This window comes from Nannospalax galili, unplaced genomic scaffold (assembly GCF_000622305.1).
Source record: "Nannospalax galili isolate Female #2095 unplaced genomic scaffold, S.galili_v1.0 scaffold540, whole genome shotgun sequence".
NCBI classification, from domain to species: Eukaryota; Metazoa; Chordata; class Mammalia; order Rodentia; family Spalacidae; genus Nannospalax; species Nannospalax galili.
This window is the reverse complement of record NW_008348613.1, coordinates 949,796-973,022: the sequence shown is the minus strand read 5'-3', so window position 1 is coordinate 973,022 and position 23,227 is coordinate 949,796. Positions and strand designations below refer to the sequence as shown.

The following is a 23,227-nucleotide window of genomic DNA, read 5'->3' as shown; positions in this document are numbered from 1 at the left end:
TCACCACTGTTCTTCCTCCTCACTTTCTTCATTTTCATTAAGTCCAATATAGCTTGAATTATGAAATATTTCCCCACAGGTTTGTTGCCAGCCGAGGGACTTTGGGGAAAGGGTTTGATTATAAAGGCCCTGCCTTCTTCAATGGATTAGTCATCGATGAGTTCAAAAACTGAATAAGAGATTTGGGAGGTGGTGGAATTTTAGAGGGAGGGCATGGTTGAAGGAAATGCATCTTTGGGGAGGGTTGTGTCTTTAAAGGGTGTCTCACACTGGACCTTCCCCCGTCTCTCTGCTTCCTGGTTACTATGAGGTGAGCAGTCACAGCACTACCACTGCCATGACATTCTCCCACACCATGACCATCTCAATACATCCAGTCAATTTTGGGCTGAAACTTCTGAAAAGTAATTCAAAACAAGCCCCCTACCCCGTGCTGTTGATGTCAGGTATTTGGCCACAACAATGCGAAATCTAACACAGTCCCCAACTTTGCCCTTTATTTTCTCTTTCTGGGAAAAGGCTTTCGCATTACAGTTCACTAAAGCAGAAAGCATCATTGGAGTTGACATATCTGGCAGAATTCCTGTGGTTTCTGCTCTTGTTATACTTTATTCATTGCAAATCTGAAGTGTTTCCCAGTTCAAGTCTTATTACTTCCCTTGGGGCCTGGACTTGCTCTCTGCCCTGCTCTGCTGCAGGCACATCCAATAACTTGCCCATAATCACATAGCTTATAAGCTGGGTTGCAACCCCAAGCAGCAAACTCCTGTGTTTACCCACTGTACACATTGCCTCCCATTGGTTACTGCTTTCTCTCTTCTTCCCCATCTCTCAGTTTTCCAAAAGGATAATCTGTCCTTTGATTATATCCTTACTGTCCACATTTAAATCTTCTTCAGTTTTCCTTATTGCTCTTCTTCTGTCCGAAGTGATTTCCTCCAAGATGCTTTCTCTTGCTTACATCGTCCTCAGTCTTTCTAGGGGATTTGACTCTTTTGGTGGGATGGAGATATAAGAAGATAATTCACATTTAATACATGGTTGTTAGGTTTTAGAGAATTTGCATATTATATAATCTAACTTCATTCCTACAACAACTCTATGATATAAATAATATTTAGTTTCCATAACTGTGGAAAATATTTCCAAAATGAATTCACTAAAGGATTCATTTAAACAAGAATTTATTTTGAAGCAGAAATACTTCTTAGGACTCAATAATAAAACACAAAACCCATTTTTTTTAAATGAGGCAAAGATTTGAGCAGATGGTTTACCAAAGAGTGTAAAAAAATTAATATCGTTATTTTTTAAAAAACCAAAAATGTACCCCCCAGCACACACATACACACATACGAACTTGAAGGGTCCAATCCAAGAACACGAACAATGGTAAGTGTTGTTACGTGAAACAATAGTCACGTTGCCAGTGGGAATGTGAAATGATAAAGCCAAATGTATGGTGGGTTTTTAACAAAGTTAAGTGTGCATTACTATATAACCCACTAATAACACTAGTTATACTTACTCAAGAACACCATAGATGTACGATCATACAAAGACTCATTCGCAGATGCTCATATCAGTTCCATTCATAATTGCCAAAATCTGGAAACAATTCAAATATCTACCAATTTGCTGAATAGATAAATAAATGGTGGTATATTTTTAAAATGTATAACTATCCAACAGTAAAAAGGGATGAATTATGGTACCTACAATGAAATGCATAAATCTCAAAGGTGCCGCACTAAGTGAAGGCAGATAAAAACAAAAGATCTTATATATACATGTGTAATTCTATATTGATCAAAAATTGTATCAAGAAGATATTGATGAGAAGCAGCTCAGCTGTACTCCAGCCCCGTGCTGGGAGAAGGGAATCAGGGAAAAATCATGGGCCTTGCTGAAATGCTCTGTCATGATGGTCGTAAGGGTTTATAGCTATGAATATGTCAAAAATAAGCAAAAGTTCACAAAGTGGCTAAATTTTTATTATGCATAAGTATATCTCAATAAAACAAATAACTAGAAAAAAAGAGAGGTGAGAACATCTGGAAATAATTGGCAGCTAGTAGACATTCATTGACCTTAACTTTGTTTCCTCTTCACCAGCTTAGTATTTCTTACCTTCCCACCCCCAATGTTGCGTGTTTTTGTATCAGCTCTACAAATGATTTCTCTTTTCTAATCATAGGAACTGACTTGAGTGATCAGGAGAAAGACGGACTTTATGGAGTCATGAGTCATGAACTTCTCATGACTAGATAAACAAAGCTCTGTTAGACTGAACTGCAGACAGAGCAGCTCTAACAAATGCAGGCAGGCAGGAAGGCAGAGCAGAGCCTGCTGTGGCTCAGACACAGCATTACTAGCCCTCCAGGCTGGCATGTCTGCTCTCTTGTCACTTCCATGGTCTTGATTTTCTACATCTATTTCACTGTCCTTAAGATGCATATCTTCTTCCTTCATAAGCCACCTAAATATGTTTTGGGGGCATACACGGAATATAATAAAGGAAGTAAGATTATAATGATGATGATGGTGCTTATGGTAATGAGGCTATTTCTACGTGTGGGAAGGTCTGTGATAGTTTATACTCCATTTATAGCTCTTTTCCCAAAGCACGGAGGTAATTAGTATGTCTCAGTACTAGTGTGAATTGTTCTGAAATTACAGAAAAAAAGAAATATCTTCTCATTGGATTTTATATATATAGCAAAGTTAAACTTACTGCTGCACTTGTGAATGCAGCCTTTTTTGACCCTTTAATTTGAGGACTTCCCCACTCCTCCTCAGGAATGACAATACCCTAATGTACAGGATGTTTTCTGGTGGCCATTCCAGATCCTTCATAGTCTTCTGGACTTCATCAATTGGCATCTTCTTTTTCTCTAGCATCTGCTTTGATTTGACCATGGGAGGCAGGAGGGTAGAAAGAAAACAAAGTTGGGGATTTATCCCCCTAACTCTCCTTATGTTGACCTACATGTCAACTGAATTTCTCTTTAAATCTACAGTGCTGTGAGGTAACCTTCTTCCCCTCCTTGCCTGCAGTGTACAACTAGCTCTGGCTTCTAGGGAGTGCTCCTTTTACTCCTCCTTCAGGCATAATTGTGGTAAAGAGAGATCCCATAGGGTCTCACCAGTCTAAGGTTCCCCCAGACCTGCTATCATGCATTGAATGGTGGCCTCAAAAGAGATGCCCAATATTAACCCTTAAAAGTCATTCTTATTAGGAAAAAGAATCTTTGCAGATGTGGTTAAAATAAGGACCTTGAGGTGAGGAGATAACTCTTGGCTGTCTGTGTGGGGCCTAAATCCAATGATTTGGCATGGTGTAAGAGAAGATATGGACAGAGCAGGTAGTACCATGAAGTGAGAGACTATAAAAATATAGTCACAGGCCAGGGAAATCCAGGAATGCCAGCAACCACTAAAAGATGGAACACACAAGGAAAGGATTCCCCCCAAGCTTCCAGTGGTAGTAAGGCTCAACAGAAGTTTTGACTCCCAACTTCAGAGCAAGGAGAAGATATGTTTTTCTTGTTTTAAGCCATCAGTTTTGGAACAATTGGCTACAGCAGTCCTGGGAAACATATACACCTGCCCACATCTCTCTTTGTAAATAGACCCTCTTAAAATTCTTGCCAGTTGCACAGTTTATAGGCTCCACCTTTTTCCTGCCAAGATCTGTCTGATCTGTCTGGCAATGAGTGAGTGTCTCATTAGTACAGCACCAAACTCTAACAGTGTTCTAGCAACATGAAAAGCTAAGTTGGTATTTATAGCACTTGTTCTTATTAAATAGCCTTTAACTTTGTATACACTAATGACTTTCTTCTCAGCATAAATTAGGTCTAAATGAATAAAGTAAGCTACAGAGTCCCCAGATGACTTGATGCTGGGGTTATTTCTGTGATAAGACAGTTCTACAGTAAGGATTATAGTCCTTAAAAATATTCTGTGGAAGTTACTGTGCAGTAGGAGTTGATATATGAAAAAAAAAACCTGTCAGTTTCATGAAATTTTTTTATTTCTAATTTCTACAACAATGAGCCCTATAAAGAATACAATCACCAGGTGGCCTCCTAAAGCCTCATCACTGGAGAGGTCGTAACAAGATGGTGGCATGAATAGTACTTATTTTCGGGGGAGAGCCAGGATACACTTCAGAGGACAGAAGAGCCTTAGGGAAGCTGGTGGAAAGCAAAAGGTAGAATGTGGTAAGCAGCTCAGAAGGGAGCCAGTGAGGGAGGAGTGGCACAGCACCTGAAAGCACTGAGTATTTCTAAACAGGAGCCTCTGCGTACAGAGCAGCAAAAACTAATGAAAAGGCATTAACTTGGGGACTTTCAGGAGAGTGCCTGGGACAAAAGCCAGATCACAAGAAAAAGGTCTGCTGACTGCTGATAAGGGGCTGCAGTGCTAGGTCCACTCCCAAATACACAAACACCACCTTTTTCAGAGCAGTGGCCTTGGTGCTGGCTATGCAGTTTAACTCACGGGAGATTTTAATCGTTGCCAGTATACTGGAAAGCCCAGCCCAGACCAAGGAGTCATAGTTTAAAGGAATGGAATACCTGCAATGTTCATGTTAAGAAGTTCCTAGGTTTTTGTAATGAACATTCAGAACTAAGAGTCATTGTGGAGGAGGGTCCACCAACTGCAATCCAGGCCCAAATCCAATATACTCACTCTTCTCACAAAAAGAATGTGCTGGAAAACAGCTGCACTCCATCGTCAGCTATGATGCTGTGAATGGCTACAATGCCAGAGCTGAGTAGTTGTGAGAGTCCATGAGGTCCTCAACGGTGAGCATGGTAATTCTCTGGCCCGTTCTAGAACTAGTTCCCCAGCCCGTTATGCAGCCTGGTGCTGCTCAGCTCTGCTACTTTCCACATTTTTAAGGGAACGCTTATGTGTAATTGGAAGCTGTCTTTTGTATTGTAAAAACTTAAGTGCACCTGGGTGGTGTAAACAACCTCCAGTATGCCAGTAGCTCCCCCTCCCCATGCCTACCCTCCCACCCAGCCATGACAGTCAAACTACCAGATATCCCATGGGGCACAAAATTACTCCAATAGAAACATGCGCAGCATTGAAAAAAATGTATACTCCTTGTTATTCAAGGTGGGTATGTTCTAGAAGATTGCTGCGCACACAGAATTAGTAAATTCTGAGCCATAGTTCCTAAGGGAAACACAGGGGTAGATAAGTTCCTTTGCCTCATACTTTCCTTAATGGATCAGGTCACACTTTTGTTTTCTTTATTTAAAGATACTGTATTTAATATGCACTTTAAAATAATTAGATGCAGTATTTACTTATAATAACATATTAGTGGAGCTGGAGGGATGGCTCAGTGGTTAAGAGCACTGACTGCTCTTACAGAGGACCCAGGTTTGAGTCCCAGCACCCACATGGCAGCTACGAACTGTCCTTAGCTCCAGTTCCAGAGGAATCCAAAGCTCTCTTCTGACCTTCATGGCATTGCACGGGACGGTGTACTCACATTCATGCAGACAATACACTTATACACATAAAATAAAAATAATAAATAAAATATTTTTAAAATAACGTATTAGTCTAGAGGAGATTAACATTTTCCTTACCCAGTATAATGTAATTGATTCCTTTGGTTATTAGTCTCATAAGACATTATCCCACAGTCCACAAATTCAACTACTTTGCATGGCTTCATCGCTTGCTAGGGATGTCACTTCAGCCCCTCTACACAGTCTCCTGTTCAGATTAGTGATTCGCTCTTCATTTTTCTACAAGTGTAATATCATCGACTTAACACGGCACTCGTTGCCTACTGCACACAGTGCTCACTTGAAAGAAACAGATCTAGCATGCATTCTATCCATACCACACAGCACAGTTTTCTTGCATCTAGGAACTCCAGATAGTATTTTAGCACTGTGAATTGGGGTTATTTTGAATAGTGAAGCTAACAATCAAAATCAAAAATATGAAAAAAAAAGGAAACAAAAGAAAGAAAAAGAAAAGGCAACAAATAGACTGCAAAAAGGGCAGTACTCACAGTATGGAAGCTCAAACACGCAGGCAGAACCTTGACCTGTGCAATGGAAAACATTCGTGACATGGGACTCCGACTCTTCACCACTCTGCAGGCATGTGCAAATGACTATAAAAGTGCCACAAGCATTGATTTTGGAATTACAGAGAAACTTCAAGTAGGTTAAATCATAGTGGAGATCAGCTGGAAAATAGAACAACCAGAGTATAACTTCCATATGGAGAAAAACCAGAGTTTTTTACCAAGTTCTTACACATGGAGTAGTCAATAAAGTTATTCAATAGGTCAATAAATACCCAAAGCAAGAAGGTATTCAAATCTGCTATGGTCCTTTAAAATTGAACAACTCTTCTTTAATATTTTACTTTTTTTTATTATTTTTATTTTATGTATGTGAATGTACTGCCTGCATGTATGTAAGTACACCTGTGTCATGCAATGCTCACAGAGGTAAGAAGAGGGCATTGGACCCTCTGGAACTGGAGTTTCAGACAGTTGTTAACTGCCATGTGGGTGCTAGAAATCAAACCCAGGTCTTCTGCAAGAACAGTCAGTACTCTTAACCTACTAATTTTTGTTGACTGCTCCATGCTATCCAAAGAAGTTTGTAATTTAGCAACTTCTTAACCAAGTATCTTGGACACAGATGAAACTGCCAAGGTCAGTGGAGAATGTGACAAGTGGAGGTTAGGCTATGTGTGGCTTCTCTATTACTCGAGAAACTTTGGATGGTAAAAGGCCCTGCCCACCCCACCCGTGCAGGTCTGATCAGATCAGGTCTGTGCAGGTCTGTCCATCTCAAGAAGACTGAGAATGGCGTCTATGACTCTTCATGACAGCAACTGAACCTGAGGACTTAGTCTGTCACAGAAGAGTGGGAACTTGGACCAGGTAAAGGTAAATTCCTTTTGTTCACATATCACCCAAGAGTTCCTGTGTTATCTGGAATTCTATGAACATTTCCTATTCTTGTGACAAATATTTTTAAACACCACAGATTTTACTAGCCACAGATTTTACCAAGATCATGGTAATAATCGAGGCAATGAGCTCTTATATCTTAGCTAATCACAGCTAATCATAGTAATAATAGCTAATGTATAGTGTTGTATTATGAGGCTTCTTCTAAGTGATTTTACATATAAATTCATTTAATACAATAACTTATGAGTAGGGATTATTATCAACCTCTTCATCTTATAATGAAGAACTGGAGGCACACTGAAGTTAATGTGGCCACACAGCAATTCAGAGCAAGGGTTGGACAATAACACAAAGGTAACTAACTGTGTGAGGTACTGATTGTGGCAATCTATTCACAAGAGAGACAGAGATTAAAAAATGCATTATGCACCTTAAGTACATAACATTTATTATTTGTCTATTATACCTTAATAGAAAAGGTATAGAATAGAAAAGTAATTAGATAAATAAAGATAGAGCAAGAGTTCAAACCTAATTCTGACCTAATTCCAGATACCTGATCACAAGAGCCATGTCTATACACAGTGTCAAGATTCTGCTATAGTTTCATAAGATCAGCAAATTCATCTTTTATTAAATTTTCTGAGTATGAAGGCCTATTAACCACTCAGTAATATTTGTAGATCATCTGACTCCTGAACACTGGTAAAATACAAAATTTGATTTCCCTTGAGGAGTTCCTATGACTTTTACCAGAGCCTGTTAAGATTATTTTCTGTTTTGTCTGAGTTTTTTTTTTTGTTTGTTTCTATTTTTATGTTATCTGACTCAGACTCTCTTCTTTTTCTCTTTTTCACTAATGTTGCCGCTTTCAAAATTTATCACAACATGCAAAATAAAATCATATCTTTGTCATACGGATTTTATAAATCAAGGGAATAAATCAAGACAAGTCAAAGTGATATTAGTCATATTCTTAAGAATGAAAATGTGTTCCTAAAAAGCTCAGGAGGTGCTGAGGCATAAATGGAGAAAACAATTGTTTCAACCAAGACATACTTTATTTCACAGAAACTGACATGTAGGAATAGCTTCCTACAGCAGCTGTCAGAGAAACCCAGAAAACATATTCTATTTTTCTCATAACAAAATTAATCATGTGCAGAATGGTTAAATCTGATAGACATTTCTTATCTAGTACTTGTGGATGTGTATCAGTTTCAGTACAAAAAAAAGCAGACAAGACAGGAACAAAGGGGGAATGTGTACATTTTGGTCTTTAAGGCAGAAATTTTATGAGAAAAAGAAATGAGGAAACCTATCAGAATGTAGATACCAGAGGAAAGGATCCATTTCGTAGGATGGGTTTATTATGTGAATTAGTCTAAAGCAATTAATGCATAATGCTGTGGGAAAGCATGTCTTCCCTGTTGAGAAAGACTCCTATGTAGTACCAAGAACTTGAACTGTAGCCTTGGGCTGCACAGAGAGCATATGAAGAAGCTGAGGAGGGATGCTCATCAGGTATGGGTTAAATGTCCACTTCTATCCTTGTCTAGTCTTTGTCCTTTATTTTATTTCTTTATTATTTTTATTGTATGTCTCTGAGTATATTGCTGGCATGTAATAAGTGCACATGTATCACACAATGCCCACGGAGGTCAGAAGAGTATATTAGATCCCCTGGAACTGGAGATATGGATGGTTAGCTGGATGTGGGTTCTGGGAATTTTGGTGCTCTTAACCTCTGAGCCATCTCTCCAGCCCCATCTCTGTCCTTTTAAGCCTTCTTCAGTTTTCAGCTTCCTAGGTGCTTGTTTCTTTCCTCATTATTTGTGTGTGTTTGCAAATGTGTGTGAGTGTGCATGCACGTGGAGCCCAGAGGACAACCTCAGTTATCATTTCTCATTGTTCACCAGTGCCAGGATTAAAAATCCCCGTCACATCTAGATTTTTTTTTAATGTCAGCTGTGGAGATTGAACTCGGATCCTCATGCCTGTAGGGCACACTTTGCCAACTAAGCTATCTCCCCAGTCAAGGTTCTTGTATTTAAAGACACTAAAATAAAAGCTGATGGGTGGCCATTAGCAGAAAATGAACAGAATGGTAAGTACTGGTTTGTTTTCTCTTCAAAGCAATCTGACCCCAATGAACAACAATGAAGCTATATTCTGTGTGTGGAAGGGGTAAGGGGGCTGTCATTATTGTGTATCATATATAATCTCACTAGGCAAGAATGAAATCACATTGGGGGATTAAGGAAGCATATTGTTATCTTCTCTGTTAAACACAATCACCTATATTTACAGTAAAATGTCTCTAGATACTTTACCTACTGGAAAAAAATTGAGATTATTCATAGAAGGTATTCAACAGAGCATGTTCTAGTTTTGTAACAAGGCATTATGCTAATATACCTAATGCCACAGGAAATCTACAATGCATCTTGTTTTCTCTTTAATCTTTATTTACTATTTTTTTATTTTAAATCCATGAAAGAGATCTACTATAGTAGCCACAAAATTTTAAGAAATACACAGAGGTTCTCCATTCACAGTGTAAAAATTAAATGGGGTTGCTGAGCAAATGAGGGACACTCCCAGGACTTGGATCCTGTTAAAAATAGTCTCATCTGTCTAGCCTGGCTTGGGTGTGGCCTCGGCTAGAAGCAGAAGGGTGCACTGGAATAGACGGCTGCATCCATCCAGACTTATGAAGACTCTACTATTTCAGCAAGGCTTGAACTAGGGCTCATGAAAGTGAGTGAGGAAAGAAAAAAACCCTTCTGAGCTTTTATTGAGCCACAGGAGCCTGTAAATTAACACATTCTTCATTCTTGTGTGCTTCTGTAACTGAACAACACCTCAAACATATGGGTAGCCTCCATTGACACCATGTAGCAGCCATGGTCATGCTAGAAAGAACAGCAGAAATAACTTGTGGAGCTACTCTAAATTTTGAGAAAGTTAATTTTCTGAGGACCCAAGGGGAGAAAGGTAGTCTTTCCTTCCTTCCTTCCTTCCTTCCTTCCTTCCTTCCTTCCTTCCTTCCTTCCTTCCTTCCTTCCTTTCTTTCTTTCTTTCTTTTTTTGAGACAGGATCTCCCTGTAGCCCTAGCTGGCCTGGAATTCACTATGTAGACCTCTAGCTTATAGAGATCTGCTTACCTCTGCCTCCCGAGTGCTGGGATTAAGGGTGTTTCAGTTGGGGAGTATTTCTTTACTTGCACTAAAAAAAAATATTTTATTAGTTTTTTTTATATGCATGGGCATATTGCCTGCATGTATGTAAGTGCACCCATGTCATGCAATGCCAGAGGAGGTCAGAAGAAGGCGTCAGGTGTCAGGTTCCCCGATAACTAGCGTTACAGTCAATTGTTAGCCATCATGTGAATGCTGGAAACCGAACTCAGGGCCTCTGCAAGAGCAGCCAGTGCTCTTAACTGCTGAGCCTAAGTATTTCTTTTACAAAAAAAATATTTTATTTATTATTTTTATTTTATGTGTATGCATATATTGTCTGCATGTACGTAAGTGTACCCATGTCGTGCAATATCTGTGGAGGACAAAAGAGGCTGTCGGATCCCCTGGAACTGGAGTTACAGACAGTTGTTAGCTGCCCTGTGGGTGCTAAGATTCAAACCCGGGTCTTCTGCAAGAACAGTCAGTGTTCTTAACTGCTGAGCCATCTCTCCAGCCCCCCTGAGTATTTCTTTTAAGGGGATTTTATATTGAACCCTTTCTTTTAGAAAACATTCATCTTTTCTTTTGCTATCTTATATCTGTCCATTCTAATTTTCAAAAGTAAGGTATACTTGTACTATTAAAATCTCGCTGGCACACATAATATTTACTATTTATAGTACAGTTACTAAAATTATAAGTACAAAAACTATACCATATATAAAATGAAAATGAAAATGTACATAAAAAAAGAAATGGGCTGGAGGCATGACGCTGTAGTAAAGTGCTTGCCTGTGAGTCTGACCCCAGTATTACAGTAAAAGGATGAAAGAGATAGATAATATGTAAGAACGGTAGAACCTGAAATTCTTTATTATTATTACTATATAAAATTATAGCTACATATGAGTTCAGATCAGGAGAAACTTTTATGAGAGTAGATGAAAATACAGCGTTACAGAAAATTTACCTAAGTATGCTAAGTTCCAAATTAATTATAAAATTAAACATTAAACTGAACATTTATATCTTCCCATGGCTCTTTGCTTGCTGTGAAATAATAAACCATATTGCATTGAGTATTGATTCGATTCAAATCCTGATTTCTCCACACGGAAGCCTTGGCAAGATGTAACCTTACAGTTTTGTCTTGTCATCTGCAAATGCAAACACAGTAACCTACATAGCAGGGAGATTGTGGGGATTAAGAGGGATAACGTTTGGTAAGTGGCTGACATTGTGTGAGAGATACCAAGTGCAAGATAATCGTGGAAGTCAAATGTGAGCCAACTAGAAAATGACTGGAACTGGGTTCTGGAAGTTCACACATCGCCCATTCTCTGCCAAAATCAATTACCCAGGGTCTTGCTAAGTGGCCAAATAAGTAGATAACCTGGCATTTACCAGTCAATCTAGTCTTTCTGTACAGTACTCACTATGGGGTGCTAGTTTCTCTCTGAGCACAGAAAAAAGCAACCTTTCAAAGAGTGGAGGTACTCTAATGATTGTACAGTGGTAAATGCACATCCTTGTAACCACATTACCCAGACATCTAACTTACTTCTTTCTAAATATCAGGACGCAGAGACTGTTCTTCTGAATGCTAGATTAGATTTCCTCCTCCCCCAAGGCCAAGCATCCTCCACGTGCAAAAAATTTCATCACACGCATCTTGACAGCACAGGATTACTTGCATTTCATAATCATTGCTGTGTCGATCAGAGTATATACCAAACGCAGAAAGTCCTGACAAGGATTGGATGGTTTACAATCACTGCATTCTGCATTGTGCATACAGGAAATGGAAACAATTGAGGTTCATATGAGATGGAATTTAGCTCTCTAGACAGATTTACAGTCTTGCTTATGCTCCAATATCCATTAGAGGGAGAAGGCTGCAAACATAAAAAAGGTTCATGCAATCCTAGGAGCGTAATTTGATGGAGAATAATATCCCCCAAAGTGCAGGTGAACAGCTTAGTGTCAATCTAATTGAAAGCTACCATACTAGGGTGAATTTTAGATCCCTAGTGATGTTCAATATTCCCTATCAGTGACAAAATAGAATTGAGAAAATTCTCAATTCTAGTAAGACACTATTTATGACATGATTATTAACACTTAAATATACAGAGAGAAAAATCGAAAGGGTTCTTATAGTTATTTGTGAAACAAAAGATTTTAATAGAAAAATGTGAAGACAACATTAACGTGTGTTTAGAAATTCAAACAGTCTTTCTTGTTACAATGGGAGAAATGCTAATACAGACATAAACATAAATAAATGGGCATGTGATCATAGCGGAACACAAGGTAAAGATACTGATAAGTCAATAAGGGATTTGTCTTATTCCTTTTAATAATAATAAAACATAGTAATCCTTTAAAAGAGGGTGGATATAAGAACTTGGTAGACATATAGTTTATTAAATATGTGATAGCACTTACTAGATTCTTCAACTGAATCATGATGTAGTCAATTATAGGAGACCTAGAAAATGCATACAAGTATTAGAAAATATTTAAAAGGTGAAAGTGCTGTATTATTTAGTCAACGGAAGAGATGGCTGAGAAGTTATTTGGATCATGGAGCACTAAAAAGCAATATTTTTTTCCACGAGACTGAATGTGAGCTCTTAAAGCCAGAGATAACACTCTGACCACCCAGAGAGGAGAAATTTATTAATAATAAAAATGGCTTTAAATCTTTCATAGGTTATTGAAGGAAGCTATATGGCCCTACAAAGTCTAGTGGTCAATGACAAGGGAGATTCTCTGCTATGTGTGGCCAAGAAGACCCATGGTGTTAAGTCAGAGTATGCCTGGAGGTTAAGCCAAGTCTTGCATCACATTAACACTTTGACTTTATTCTTTTCTTTAGTCCACTGCATTTTGTGAGTGCATCCTCCTCTGAGATGATCTGACCCTCCCTCTTAATTTTTGATACAATTCAAATACTATGACTAACTCCTATGTCTATCCCCATCTTTGATCTTTTCTCTTAAGTTCAAGATCACAGATATCAATACCTGCTGTACACATTCACTAGATATTCACTAGTATCTCAAAATCAGTAGTGTTCCTTCAAATGCCTTAGAACAAGTGTAGCTGCACTAATCATGGTAACCAGAGATGCAAAGAAATAAAATATCCATCTACAAATAAATGGATAGATAAAATGTGACATATGTATATATGCGTGATGGAATTCTATTTGGTCATTGAAAGGAATTGATACCTACATTGTAAATAAACCAAGAAAACATAACGCAAAGCAAAAGCAGACTGACAAAAAGTTATGTGTTGCATGATTCCATTTATATGAAATATCTACAATTAGTAAATCAGAAAGAAAAAACAAACAGTTGGTTCCCAGGGGCTTGGAGAAAAGAGGAATAGTGAATAACTGCTTAATGGGTGACTTTCTGAATTAACATTCATGTGGCATACAGTGTTTATTATATGAGCAGGTATACTGAGCAAAGCAATAATAGGAACATGTTGGTACACATGATTGTGGTGGTCAGCATCTGAGACAGCCTCCAATTCCCCCCACACCTCTCCTTCTTGTGTAATGTTTTCCTTGCTACATTATCACTCAGAGAACATGGCAGAATTAAGCATAAGCCATTTATGAAATGAGGCTGTTAGAACACTCCAACTTTTCTCCCCCCCCCCGTCCCATCTCTCACATTCACTCTGGATATGGCCAAGTTCCCTGTCATGACTGAACATCCCTACAGAGAGACTCACACAAGACACAGAGGGTATCAGCCAATAGCCACATGAACGAGTCTGGAAGTGGACCCTCCAGCCCTCTAAGCAAATTTTCAGGAAAGTGTATTAAGTGACAGCTTGATATCCTGAGAGACCCTGAGCCAGAACCACCCAACTAAGTCACCCCCAAATTCCTGACCCTCTGAAACCATGTGAGATAATGAATGTTGTTGGAGTGGATAAATCAGGAAACAATTAAGCAGCAATAAATAGTTAAGACAGTTAGGATACAGCTCTCGTGGTATGGCATCATCTCCAAAGATTCAACCTTTTTATACCACCACAAATGGGATTAAGTTTCAACACATTAATTTGGTCAAATAGTAAAACCATAGGAACATGTGCTTGAAATTGTAAGCCATCATGAATTTCATCTAATTCCTCAGTCATACTTGTGCAACCACATAACTTTTTCACACATACTAATCTTTATGCCTGGAATTCTCCAGTTTTAACTCTATCTTTACTGCATTCCAATCATATTCCTTCTTGTTAGGAATATGTGACTTTTTGTGTGTTCATGTGACTGAAGTTGAGAGCAGTTCACAGGAGGGATGCTCTGTCCTACTTGAAGGAAGTCTCTGAGGAGTTCAAGTTCAAGGAAAGAATAATAGTGAGCCAGGTGAAGAACTCTGAAGGTTCACTGGGTTTACAACCATTCAAAGTTGGTTGGAGTCATATAAAATGAGGGTTAGAAGGAGGTCTGGATGAGAGAAGAGCACTGTGAGCCAAGAGGTAACAGAGTGGAAAGAAATGAATCTGGGGAAACAGGAAGGGTCTAGGGAAGGAGTGTTATGAGTTATGCTAAGAGGCATGGTTGAACAGTGCTTCTCAAACTCTGGTGATACATGAACCCTGCAAGAACTCTGACATTTTGTGTTTCGTCTTCATGACTTTTTAATATATATTGTTATTTATAAAGAAATTACTTTTCTTTAGCAATGACTCAAAGTGTTGGGGGGTTGTTTTTTTGTTGTTGGTTGGTTTTGTTCGCTTGTTTGATTGTTTGTTTTGAGAACAACAGGTCTTGCTATGTAGCCCAGGGTGGCCTCAAACTCACTGTCCTCCTGCCTTCACCACTCAAGTGCTCAACTGTACGCATATGAAATCATCCCTGGTAAAATGTAACATTTGACATGTCTAACTCAGGGCTCCATAATGTGAAGTCTGAGGATAAATATCAGACAGAAGATTTATAAATAACCTTTCTTGACGACTGTAAAACAACTCACCATCTATGGCAAAGCTTTATGATAATTTCAAGGCATTGCTTCTCTTTATTTACATTATTCATTTAGCTAAGAACTCTAACACACACACACATACACACATGCCCATTATATTTTCAATTTATAGAAACTATGTGGGCTTTCTGTTTAAGTGTTCTGTGAGTGTATTACAGATATCACCTCATTATGGAGTATGGAAATAAGACTATTTACCACAGCGATTTCCATGCTCTGCATGAGGTCTTCTTGTGAGTGATCTAAATCCCAGGGACAAACCACTGATGCTCAAGCACAAATTTTTGTTTTGTTTCTTTTTTTTACAAAATGGCTAATTTTATCCTTCAGTTATTTCATTACTCCAAGGCAAATGACATCAGAAAAAAGGCATTAATCAAAATAATTTGTTTAGTCCACTTCTGATTAACTATAATAAAGATGTTTACCTTTGTTTATGAAAAGAAACCAGATTGGATATCCCAGAAGGATCAGTTTCTGCCTCCAGGTTGTCTTCTGCAGGAACACAGCCTTAAACTTTTCACCCCATGCAAGCTTCTTTCCACTGGACCATTCTTACAGTATCTCCTTGAGGAGCTTTCCCCTGATGATTTAAAATTCCCAACATGGTTCCCACAGTCAAGTCAGTCCCCTTCCATTAAACTGTTGTTCTCTTCATTGATTTTTATCTTGCTTTATCACTGTCATCTCTGTTACGGTCCCTGATCCTTAGTCTCATAAAAGCATGCACCAGGTCTGCTGCTTCCCCAGTGTCCTGCTCATAGAAATCAGTAATCATGAAGGTGTAATCATAAAACTCTCTTGGGGAAAGGAACTCAGTGGCTTATTCTCTTCAAGGAGTCATCTAGGCACCAAATTTTTTAGGAATCTTTCACAAGCTCTTTGTTCCAAATGTGAAAAATACATAGAATATGTATTTGTTATTATTTTAACTTATTTTTTAACTTTGTTATTATTTTTCACTTATTTTTTAAAAAAGTGTCATGATTTTCTTATAGAAATGGCTGCTTCAGGTCTGAACAAAATGGTACAAGAAGCTGGGACAGGCTTGTAATGCTAAAAGGTAAAAAACAGCAAATATAGATGACTATGTGGGTCTAGCATAAGGGACCAAAAATGAACCCAGGTGCTCTCATTGATCAAAGGTGAACAATTAGAGCATCTTCAAGAAAGATGAAGGAAAAAGACTGAAGCAACTTAAATTGGTTAAAGTCCATGAAATCGAGATTATGAAGTTTCCCATGTAATTACCTAAAAACAAAGGAAAAACTATTTCATTAACCAAAAAGTTGAAGAAAGATCTTCTCCATAGACACTTTGGAACTAGTAAGTGTATATGGAATACGAAAATCAAGAAACCCACAATTTTGTAACTCCTACTGAAATAATACATTTAGGTAACTTCTGAATGTTAAAAACTAGCCCATGAGAGGTTGATGGGAAACTTTATAATGGGTAAGTCAAACTACTAACACCTGAACTTCTACTCAACATTAATAACATCAATAAGAGTGAAACAGTCAGACTACCTGTCTCCTGATGTCAACCATATTACATCCCCAATGTCTGTTATATACCATCTAAGAAGTGTTCTTTGATCCAAAAGTGAATCTGCATCTAATCAACCCTCTAGAACTATCACTTTAAACACCACCATGAAGTTTCAACCAACCATGTAGAAAATTCAAATAATCCAAATCCTTCAACAAATAACTATCAATTTTAAAAAGTGAGCAGGGATGAATTTTTATGTTAAAAGAAGCTAAAAGGGCATATAGACCAAATTCAATATGTGACATCATTTCATTGAGATTTAGATAAGCAAACTACAAAAGGAATTTTTTTTGACAATGGAAGAAAAATAAGCAATCACTGAGAATTAACTGATGTTAACACATTATTGCTAAATTTATTAGGTGTGATAACATTACAGAAAATTCTTATTTGTTAATGGGTGGTACTAAAAATCACCTGTGAAATGATGACTTTAGGAATTTCTTTTTAATCACTCCAGGAAAATAAAAATGTGTGTGCAAATATGAATGAGAGCACACGATACAAGACTGACTAAATGATAAAAGTTGAATCTAGTATTAGGAAAAGAAATGTTATTATTCTACCATCTATACTCTTATATTTACTATTTTAAAAGTCACATTTAAAAATAAAAGCTGGGTTTTGTTTCAGAAATGTCTTAGGGTGAAATGTAACAAAAATACAAAGAAATATATGGATTATTTAAACAGAATATATTGAAATATATTCTCATGTATCTCCAATCCAGGGTAAAATGTGGAACATTATGATCTATAAGTCCCCTTTAGTCTCTTCCTGAGCATCCCCCCCCCTCTTCTGCTCCCTTGGAGAGAATCTCATTCTGAATTTGCGCTTTCATCCCCTTGTTTATATTTATGGTTTAAAAGATCACTCATAAGCCAGGCGTGGTGGTGCATGCCTTTAGTCCCAGCACTTGGGAGGAAGAGGCAGGTGAATCTCTGTGAGTTCCAGGCCACCCTGGTCTACATAGTGAGTTCCAGGACAGCTGGGGCTACAGGAAAACCCTGTCTCAAAAAAACCAAAAAAAAAAAAAAAAAAATCACCCATGCCTGTTCTTACACAGCATACTGCTTACTTTTTTCTGCTCTTGAAGTTCATAAAAATGGAATCATGCCTTACATAATGTTAATTTGCTGCTTTTAAAAAAATTATTTTCATTTTTTTTTCTCTGTCTGTCTGTCTGTCTGTCTGACTGTGGATATATGCACAGTAGTGCAGGTGCCCTCTCTGAGGCCAGAAGAGGGCCAGAAGAGGGCATCAGATTCTTTGGAACTGGTATAGTGAACCACCCATGTGGGTGCTGAGAACTGAACCCAGGTCCTCTCCAAGAGCAGCAAGTGCTCTCAATCACTGAATCATCTCTCCATCCCCAGTTTTTCAGTGTCTTATTAATTTCCTGTACATTTCTCCTGGGGCACCTGTAGAAAAATTTTTAAATGGTACACACCTGTAACTTTATTGTAGGGTTAATGCAAATAATGCTGGATAATGTCAAACTATATTCTAATATGGTGGTTGTATCAACTTACTTTTTCCAGTGAGCAGAGTTTTGAGAATTTTCCTGCTTCCTTCTTACTATTTTCAGAGTTCTTAATTCTACTTAGTTGGACAAAAAGAGTGAAATGACACCCTATTATTTTGCAATTTACCTTTTACTTACTAAATATTAGTATCTTTTCATGTGTTGATTGGATATTTGTTCTTTGTGAAATATATATTCATTCTTTTGAAAATATTTTATTTATTATTATTTTATGTGTATGAGTATATTGCCTGCATGTGCCATCTGTGTCGGATCCCCTGGAACTGGAGTTATAGATGGTTGTTAGCTGCTGGGTGCTGGGAATCAAACCCGGGTCCTCTGAAAGCTGGTGCTCTTAACCCTTGAGCCATCTCTTCAGCCCCATGTTCATTCTTTTACTTATATTCTAACAAATTGCCTTTTTTCTTATTGATTACTTATTTTCTTATCTCTGCATATTTTGTATATTAGCCGTTTGTAATTATTTGTAAAATTAATTATTGTGTAGTTTACTTCTTACTCTTTATTGGTTCATTCTGTGAAACAAGGATCTACATAATCTTCTGCCCTCTTCTTTACCTTATTAATCTTTCCCCAAGCCAGGGTCAAAAAGCTCTTCATCCTTATTGTCTTCTGACAGCTGCATGATTGTGTTTTCACTCTAAATTTTTTTTTTTTTTTTCGGTCTTTTTGAGACAGGGTCTTCCTATAGCCCCAGCTGTCTTGGAACTCACTATGCAGAGCAGGCTGGCCTTGAACTCACAGAGAACCGTCTGCCTCTGCCTCCCAAGTGCTGGGACTATAGGCGTGTGCCACCATGCCCAGCTCTTCTAAATCTTTAATGCAGCTGCACTCCCCTACCTTTGGTATTTGTGAGGCAGGATTTTGAGTTCCTTTTTTTTTTTTTTTCCATATGGATAACCAATTGACCCAGAATCATTTATTCAAAAGTTTATTCTTTCTCCACTGCTCTGTAATACTAACTCAGTCAGTCATAAATCAAGACATCTATATAAGTCTGGGTCTGCTTTGGGGCTCTTGAAAACAGGTTGGATCTTCATCATCTAGATGAAAAACCATCAGTAAGTACAGCAGTAGAAGTCTGGCAATTTCCTGTGTCTTTCAGACCTAGACCTTCTGCACTTGGTCTCAACTTAGTTCTCTCCTTTCAGTCACTCTTCGAAAACCATTATTCCTAGTCTCCCTCATTTCCCTGAGACATCAGTTAGTTTGTATACATTCTCTGCTTACAAGCCAAAGGTCTTATATTGCAAGGTATGAGGAATGCTTTAAGCTCTCCTAGCAGAGCGTGAACCACTCTAACCGGCAGGCCGGCATTAACCTCAACAGTGCTGAGCATGTGGCAGAAACTAAGCAAATCTAGTTTACTCATGAGATTTCATATGGATGAGTGAAGGTGGACAGGAATCACCTCCTGGAGTGTTCAAAATATGTTCATAATAACTACAACTATTTTATTTTTATTAAAAAAGTATGGCCTAGAAATTTGTCTAAATAATATAAAGATAAGGGCTTTAGATAATCATTTTATCATTTTTCAAAGCCTGTCTTAAAATGTAATCATATGACTGTTTAATATATCTCTGTTCCTTTGGATTTCTCTTGTGTTGAGAAGTGACTCTCAAAAACCAAAATGAGAAAAAGCAATCAAGGTCTGTTTAATAAATGACCATTGTTGCCTTCTATCAGCTGTGCAAGGACACCAATTTGGGGATGCTTTCTTCCCCATCCTATTGTACATGTGGTCTTGTCTTTTTGAGCTAGCATATAAACGTCTTCTTCAGGCAGCTTCAGGGACCAATTAACTCCATTAAATTATATCCAGTTATGTAGTGAACTGAACCGCTGCTCGTCTGGGGCTGTCTAGAGCTGAGACAATTAGGAGACGGAGAGAAGTGGAAAGAGAGATTGATTTTATGTGTCACCGAAGCACACTGCAACAATATGCCAGCGTGACTTTCAAAATGGCCTTAAAATATTCCAAACTCAGGGAGTTTCCTTGCTCCTGAGTGGGAGTTGGCAGACTGTCTGGCAGAATTAGAAAGAGGCAGAGAAAAGCTGATGTCTACATTGTGTCCTCTAATAACGTTCTGCCTTTGCGACATCTTCCCCTTAGAAGGATCCCTCAGTTTGTTGTGAGACGCCTGTATAGTGTCTGTGTGTGTGCTGAGCTTTGGGTCCCCCACCTCCCCGGGCCCGTGCACGGGGCATGATTTCACCTCTCACATCAGGGAAAACCAAATCGAAGGACATCAACCCTCCCAAGGTCACTTAGAAAATCAGTGTTGTGGCCGGGTGTGGAAGTGGAATGGAACCCAGGTGTCCTGACTCCAGTTTTGAGGTTAGGCATTAAAGCATTTTCCTTCCCTTGTGGGGGAAAAATAATCACTGGGCGAGGGATTGGGGGAAGTGAGAGATTAATCAGATTTCCTCTTTTCCTTTACCTCCCTTCCCCCTTACGAAATGAAAACTCAAGTAAGCAAGAGGTGCCCTCTGGGCAGTTCTTAAGTAGGCTCCCCCAAACCGACCCCCGCCCGCGACACAAAGCGACCGCTGCTCGCAGGGCTTAAGCGCGTCCTCGGGAGCCCCAGAGGTGAGGAGTGGTGGAAAGTCAGTCCTCACCTCCAGCGGGTCCCGGGCTCCGCGGCGCCCAAGCCCCGCCCCCGGCCGCCCTTCCCCCGCGGCCTCGGCAGCCAGCCCCTCTCCCCCCGGGCTGCCGGGCGCACCCACCCCAGATGCTGCCTGGCACCGAGCGCAGCCGCCGCCGCACTTTCCTCCCGTATTGATCGCCGCCGGCTCGGCTCAGCCGGATCCCTGAGCGCAGCGCTGCCGGTGCGCCAGCCCTTGGCAGCTCCGGCACCGTCGGGCTCCCAGAGGAAACTCCTTGGGAGCGCCCTGTCCCGGGTGTCCTCTGCGCTCTGCAGTGTCTTTCTGTCTGCCTGGAAGGAGGAGGAGAGGGAGGAGGAGGAAGAGGAGGAGGTGGTGGAGGAGGACGTCGTCTGGTCCCGGCTGGGAGGTGGAGCAGCGGCAGCAGCAGCGGCCGAGGCAGCCGCCGCCGCCTCCGGAAAGGGAGAGGCAGGAGAGATCGGGACTTGCAAAACCCAAAGTGTCGGCGACCCTGCACCGCAGGCTCCCTTCCAGCTTCATGGGCAAAGTGTGGAAACAGCAGATGTACCCTCAGTACGCCACCTACTACTACCCCCAGTATCTGCAAGCGAAGGTAAGGGGGCTCGGGGAAGGGTCGCCGGAGGAGGGACAGCGGAGGAGCGCGCGGGGCCGGACCGGGGAGGGACGCCCGGCGACCCGGCCCGCCGCCCCCGGCGCAGTTGCTGGGGTTGCTAACTATAGCGCTGGCCTGGGCTGAGCCGGGCTGCGCTCGGGGCGGCGGCTTCTCGGGGAACGATCCCCGCGATCGGGTTACAGAGAGCCGCGGGGGGAGAGACTAGACAGGAAAGGACCGCCGGCTCCTTCCTGGCCCGGGAGGAGGGGAGGGTCGCAGGGCCGAGCGGCGCCCCTCGCCCAGCCCCGATGGCAACCGGCCGACGCCTGGGGCCCGCGGCTGAACCCGCGGAGTCACGGCTTTCCGACCTCTTCTCCCGGCCTCGCCCTGCGGCCAGTAACTCTCGGCGTCGCCCGGAGTGGCGCGCAGCTCCCCCCCCCCAGCCCCTCCAGCTCCCGCGCGCGCGAGGTCTGGGGCTGGAGGGGGGCCGGGCAGTCTCCTCCCCGCCTCGGGCCCAGCGCGCCCGCCCCTCGCCTCTGATCTTTGTGCGGTGTGGCACTTCACCTGGTTACTGATTTCTACTTTTACGCTGGTGTTTTGGGTAGAAAAGTGGCCAAAGTTCATTTCACATTCATTGATGTCCCTTTTAATCTTCTCTGTAGCAAAGGAGGAACAATGGGGATATTTCGATGCAAAGAAAGAAGTGACTTAGTTTTTAGGTTTTTGTTTTTTTTTTTTCTTTTTTTTAACTGCCTTATATGTTTACCACAGATCGATTTCCAATGTTCCTTTCTCAAAAGTGGCCTTGGCACACACTTGGGTAAGGACAACTGATGACATGTAGCCATACAAATTGCGATTGGCTTTCTAGGGACCCCTGTTACTTTGTTAGTGGGCCTGTGTTAATTTTACAACAGTTTGATATCTTCTAAACTAATTTTAAACATTATCTGGTCCATGAAATGTGCCTTTCTCTGCTTGGAAAAAATTCTATAATTAGGGAAGGTGGAAGGTGAAGGTGGGTGCACCCACCTTCTTCAATAGTTAATGTCTAGCACATCCTTCTAGATCACAAAGGAATCAGGTATGGTATCTGAACTTTCTTTAGGGGCTTTCTAGCCCTGTTTACTGGAAGATGGGCATTTTGGGTCTGGTACTAAGAATCTCTAATTCAACCTTTATAGTTTTTCTTTCTTTCAATGTGTGTGGTCCATGATGTCCTCTACCAACAGCATTGTCCAGTATTTGTCCATGTAAAAAGGACGCTTGTAAGCATCGAGGCCAGAAATTTCCCAGCACTCTAAGGCCTCCTTGCTACTCTCACAATTCCCACCTTACCTTACCTAGGTCACCAGGGAGCAGTAAGGGTCTAGCAGCCAGGGTACCACTGTTCCTCTCCAAATGGTTCTCACATCATTGTTTTAGAAACTTGAAGGAGATGGTCCTGAATGTGAGTGTGTGTGTGTGTGTGTGTGTGTGTGTGTGTGTGTGTGTGTGTGTGTTACATTGTAGCTGCTCAAAGAAATTTTGTAGTGTAATCAGTGTGCTACCTTTTAGATGTGTTATATATTTAATGCACTTGTTTAAATTATGCAGCATTTCGGTGCCTGAAGGACAGCCTATTCAACACTTAACTCCATAAATAATAAATACACTCAGGTGAAGAAGGAAAAAAAAGAGCCATGTTTCTATGGCACATTTACCTTAGTAATTTTTATGTACCATTAATAAGTT

At 40.2% G+C, this 23,227-nt stretch overlaps 1 protein-coding gene and 1 long non-coding RNA gene across 8 annotated transcripts in view; one reads left to right on the top strand and one right to left on the bottom strand.

Moving 5' to 3' along the window:
- Positions 1 to 562: 562 nt before the first annotated feature.
- On the bottom strand, positions 563 to 21,131 carry LOC115072461. 2 transcript variants are annotated; one of them, XR_003851516.1, is made up of 6 exons: positions 21,004 to 21,131; positions 12,601 to 12,643; positions 11,714 to 11,898; positions 10,138 to 10,198; positions 6,050 to 6,229; positions 563 to 992 (listed from the first exon to the last, which is right to left on the bottom strand). It is a non-coding gene; the product is annotated as an uncharacterized LOC115072461 (long non-coding RNA). The 2 variants fall into 2 exon arrangements; XR_003851517.1 differs by lacking the exon at positions 563 to 992 and adding an exon at positions 5,667 to 5,777.
- The window catches only part of Rbms1 (RNA binding motif single stranded interacting protein 1), a 224,946-nt gene continuing 222,730 nt past the window's right edge, over positions 21,012 to 23,227 (top strand). The window contains exon 1 of one of the 6 annotated variants that reach the window (XM_008845744.3): positions 21,012 to 21,493. In XM_008845744.3, the coding sequence (XP_008843966.1) occupies positions 21,419 to 21,493 (75 nt within the window). In that variant the 5' untranslated portion in view covers positions 21,012 to 21,418. The remainder of the gene's footprint in view (positions 21,494 to 23,227) is intronic. The other 5 variants (XM_008845743.3, XM_029569690.1, XM_029569695.1 and 2 more) reach the window with 5 other exon arrangements.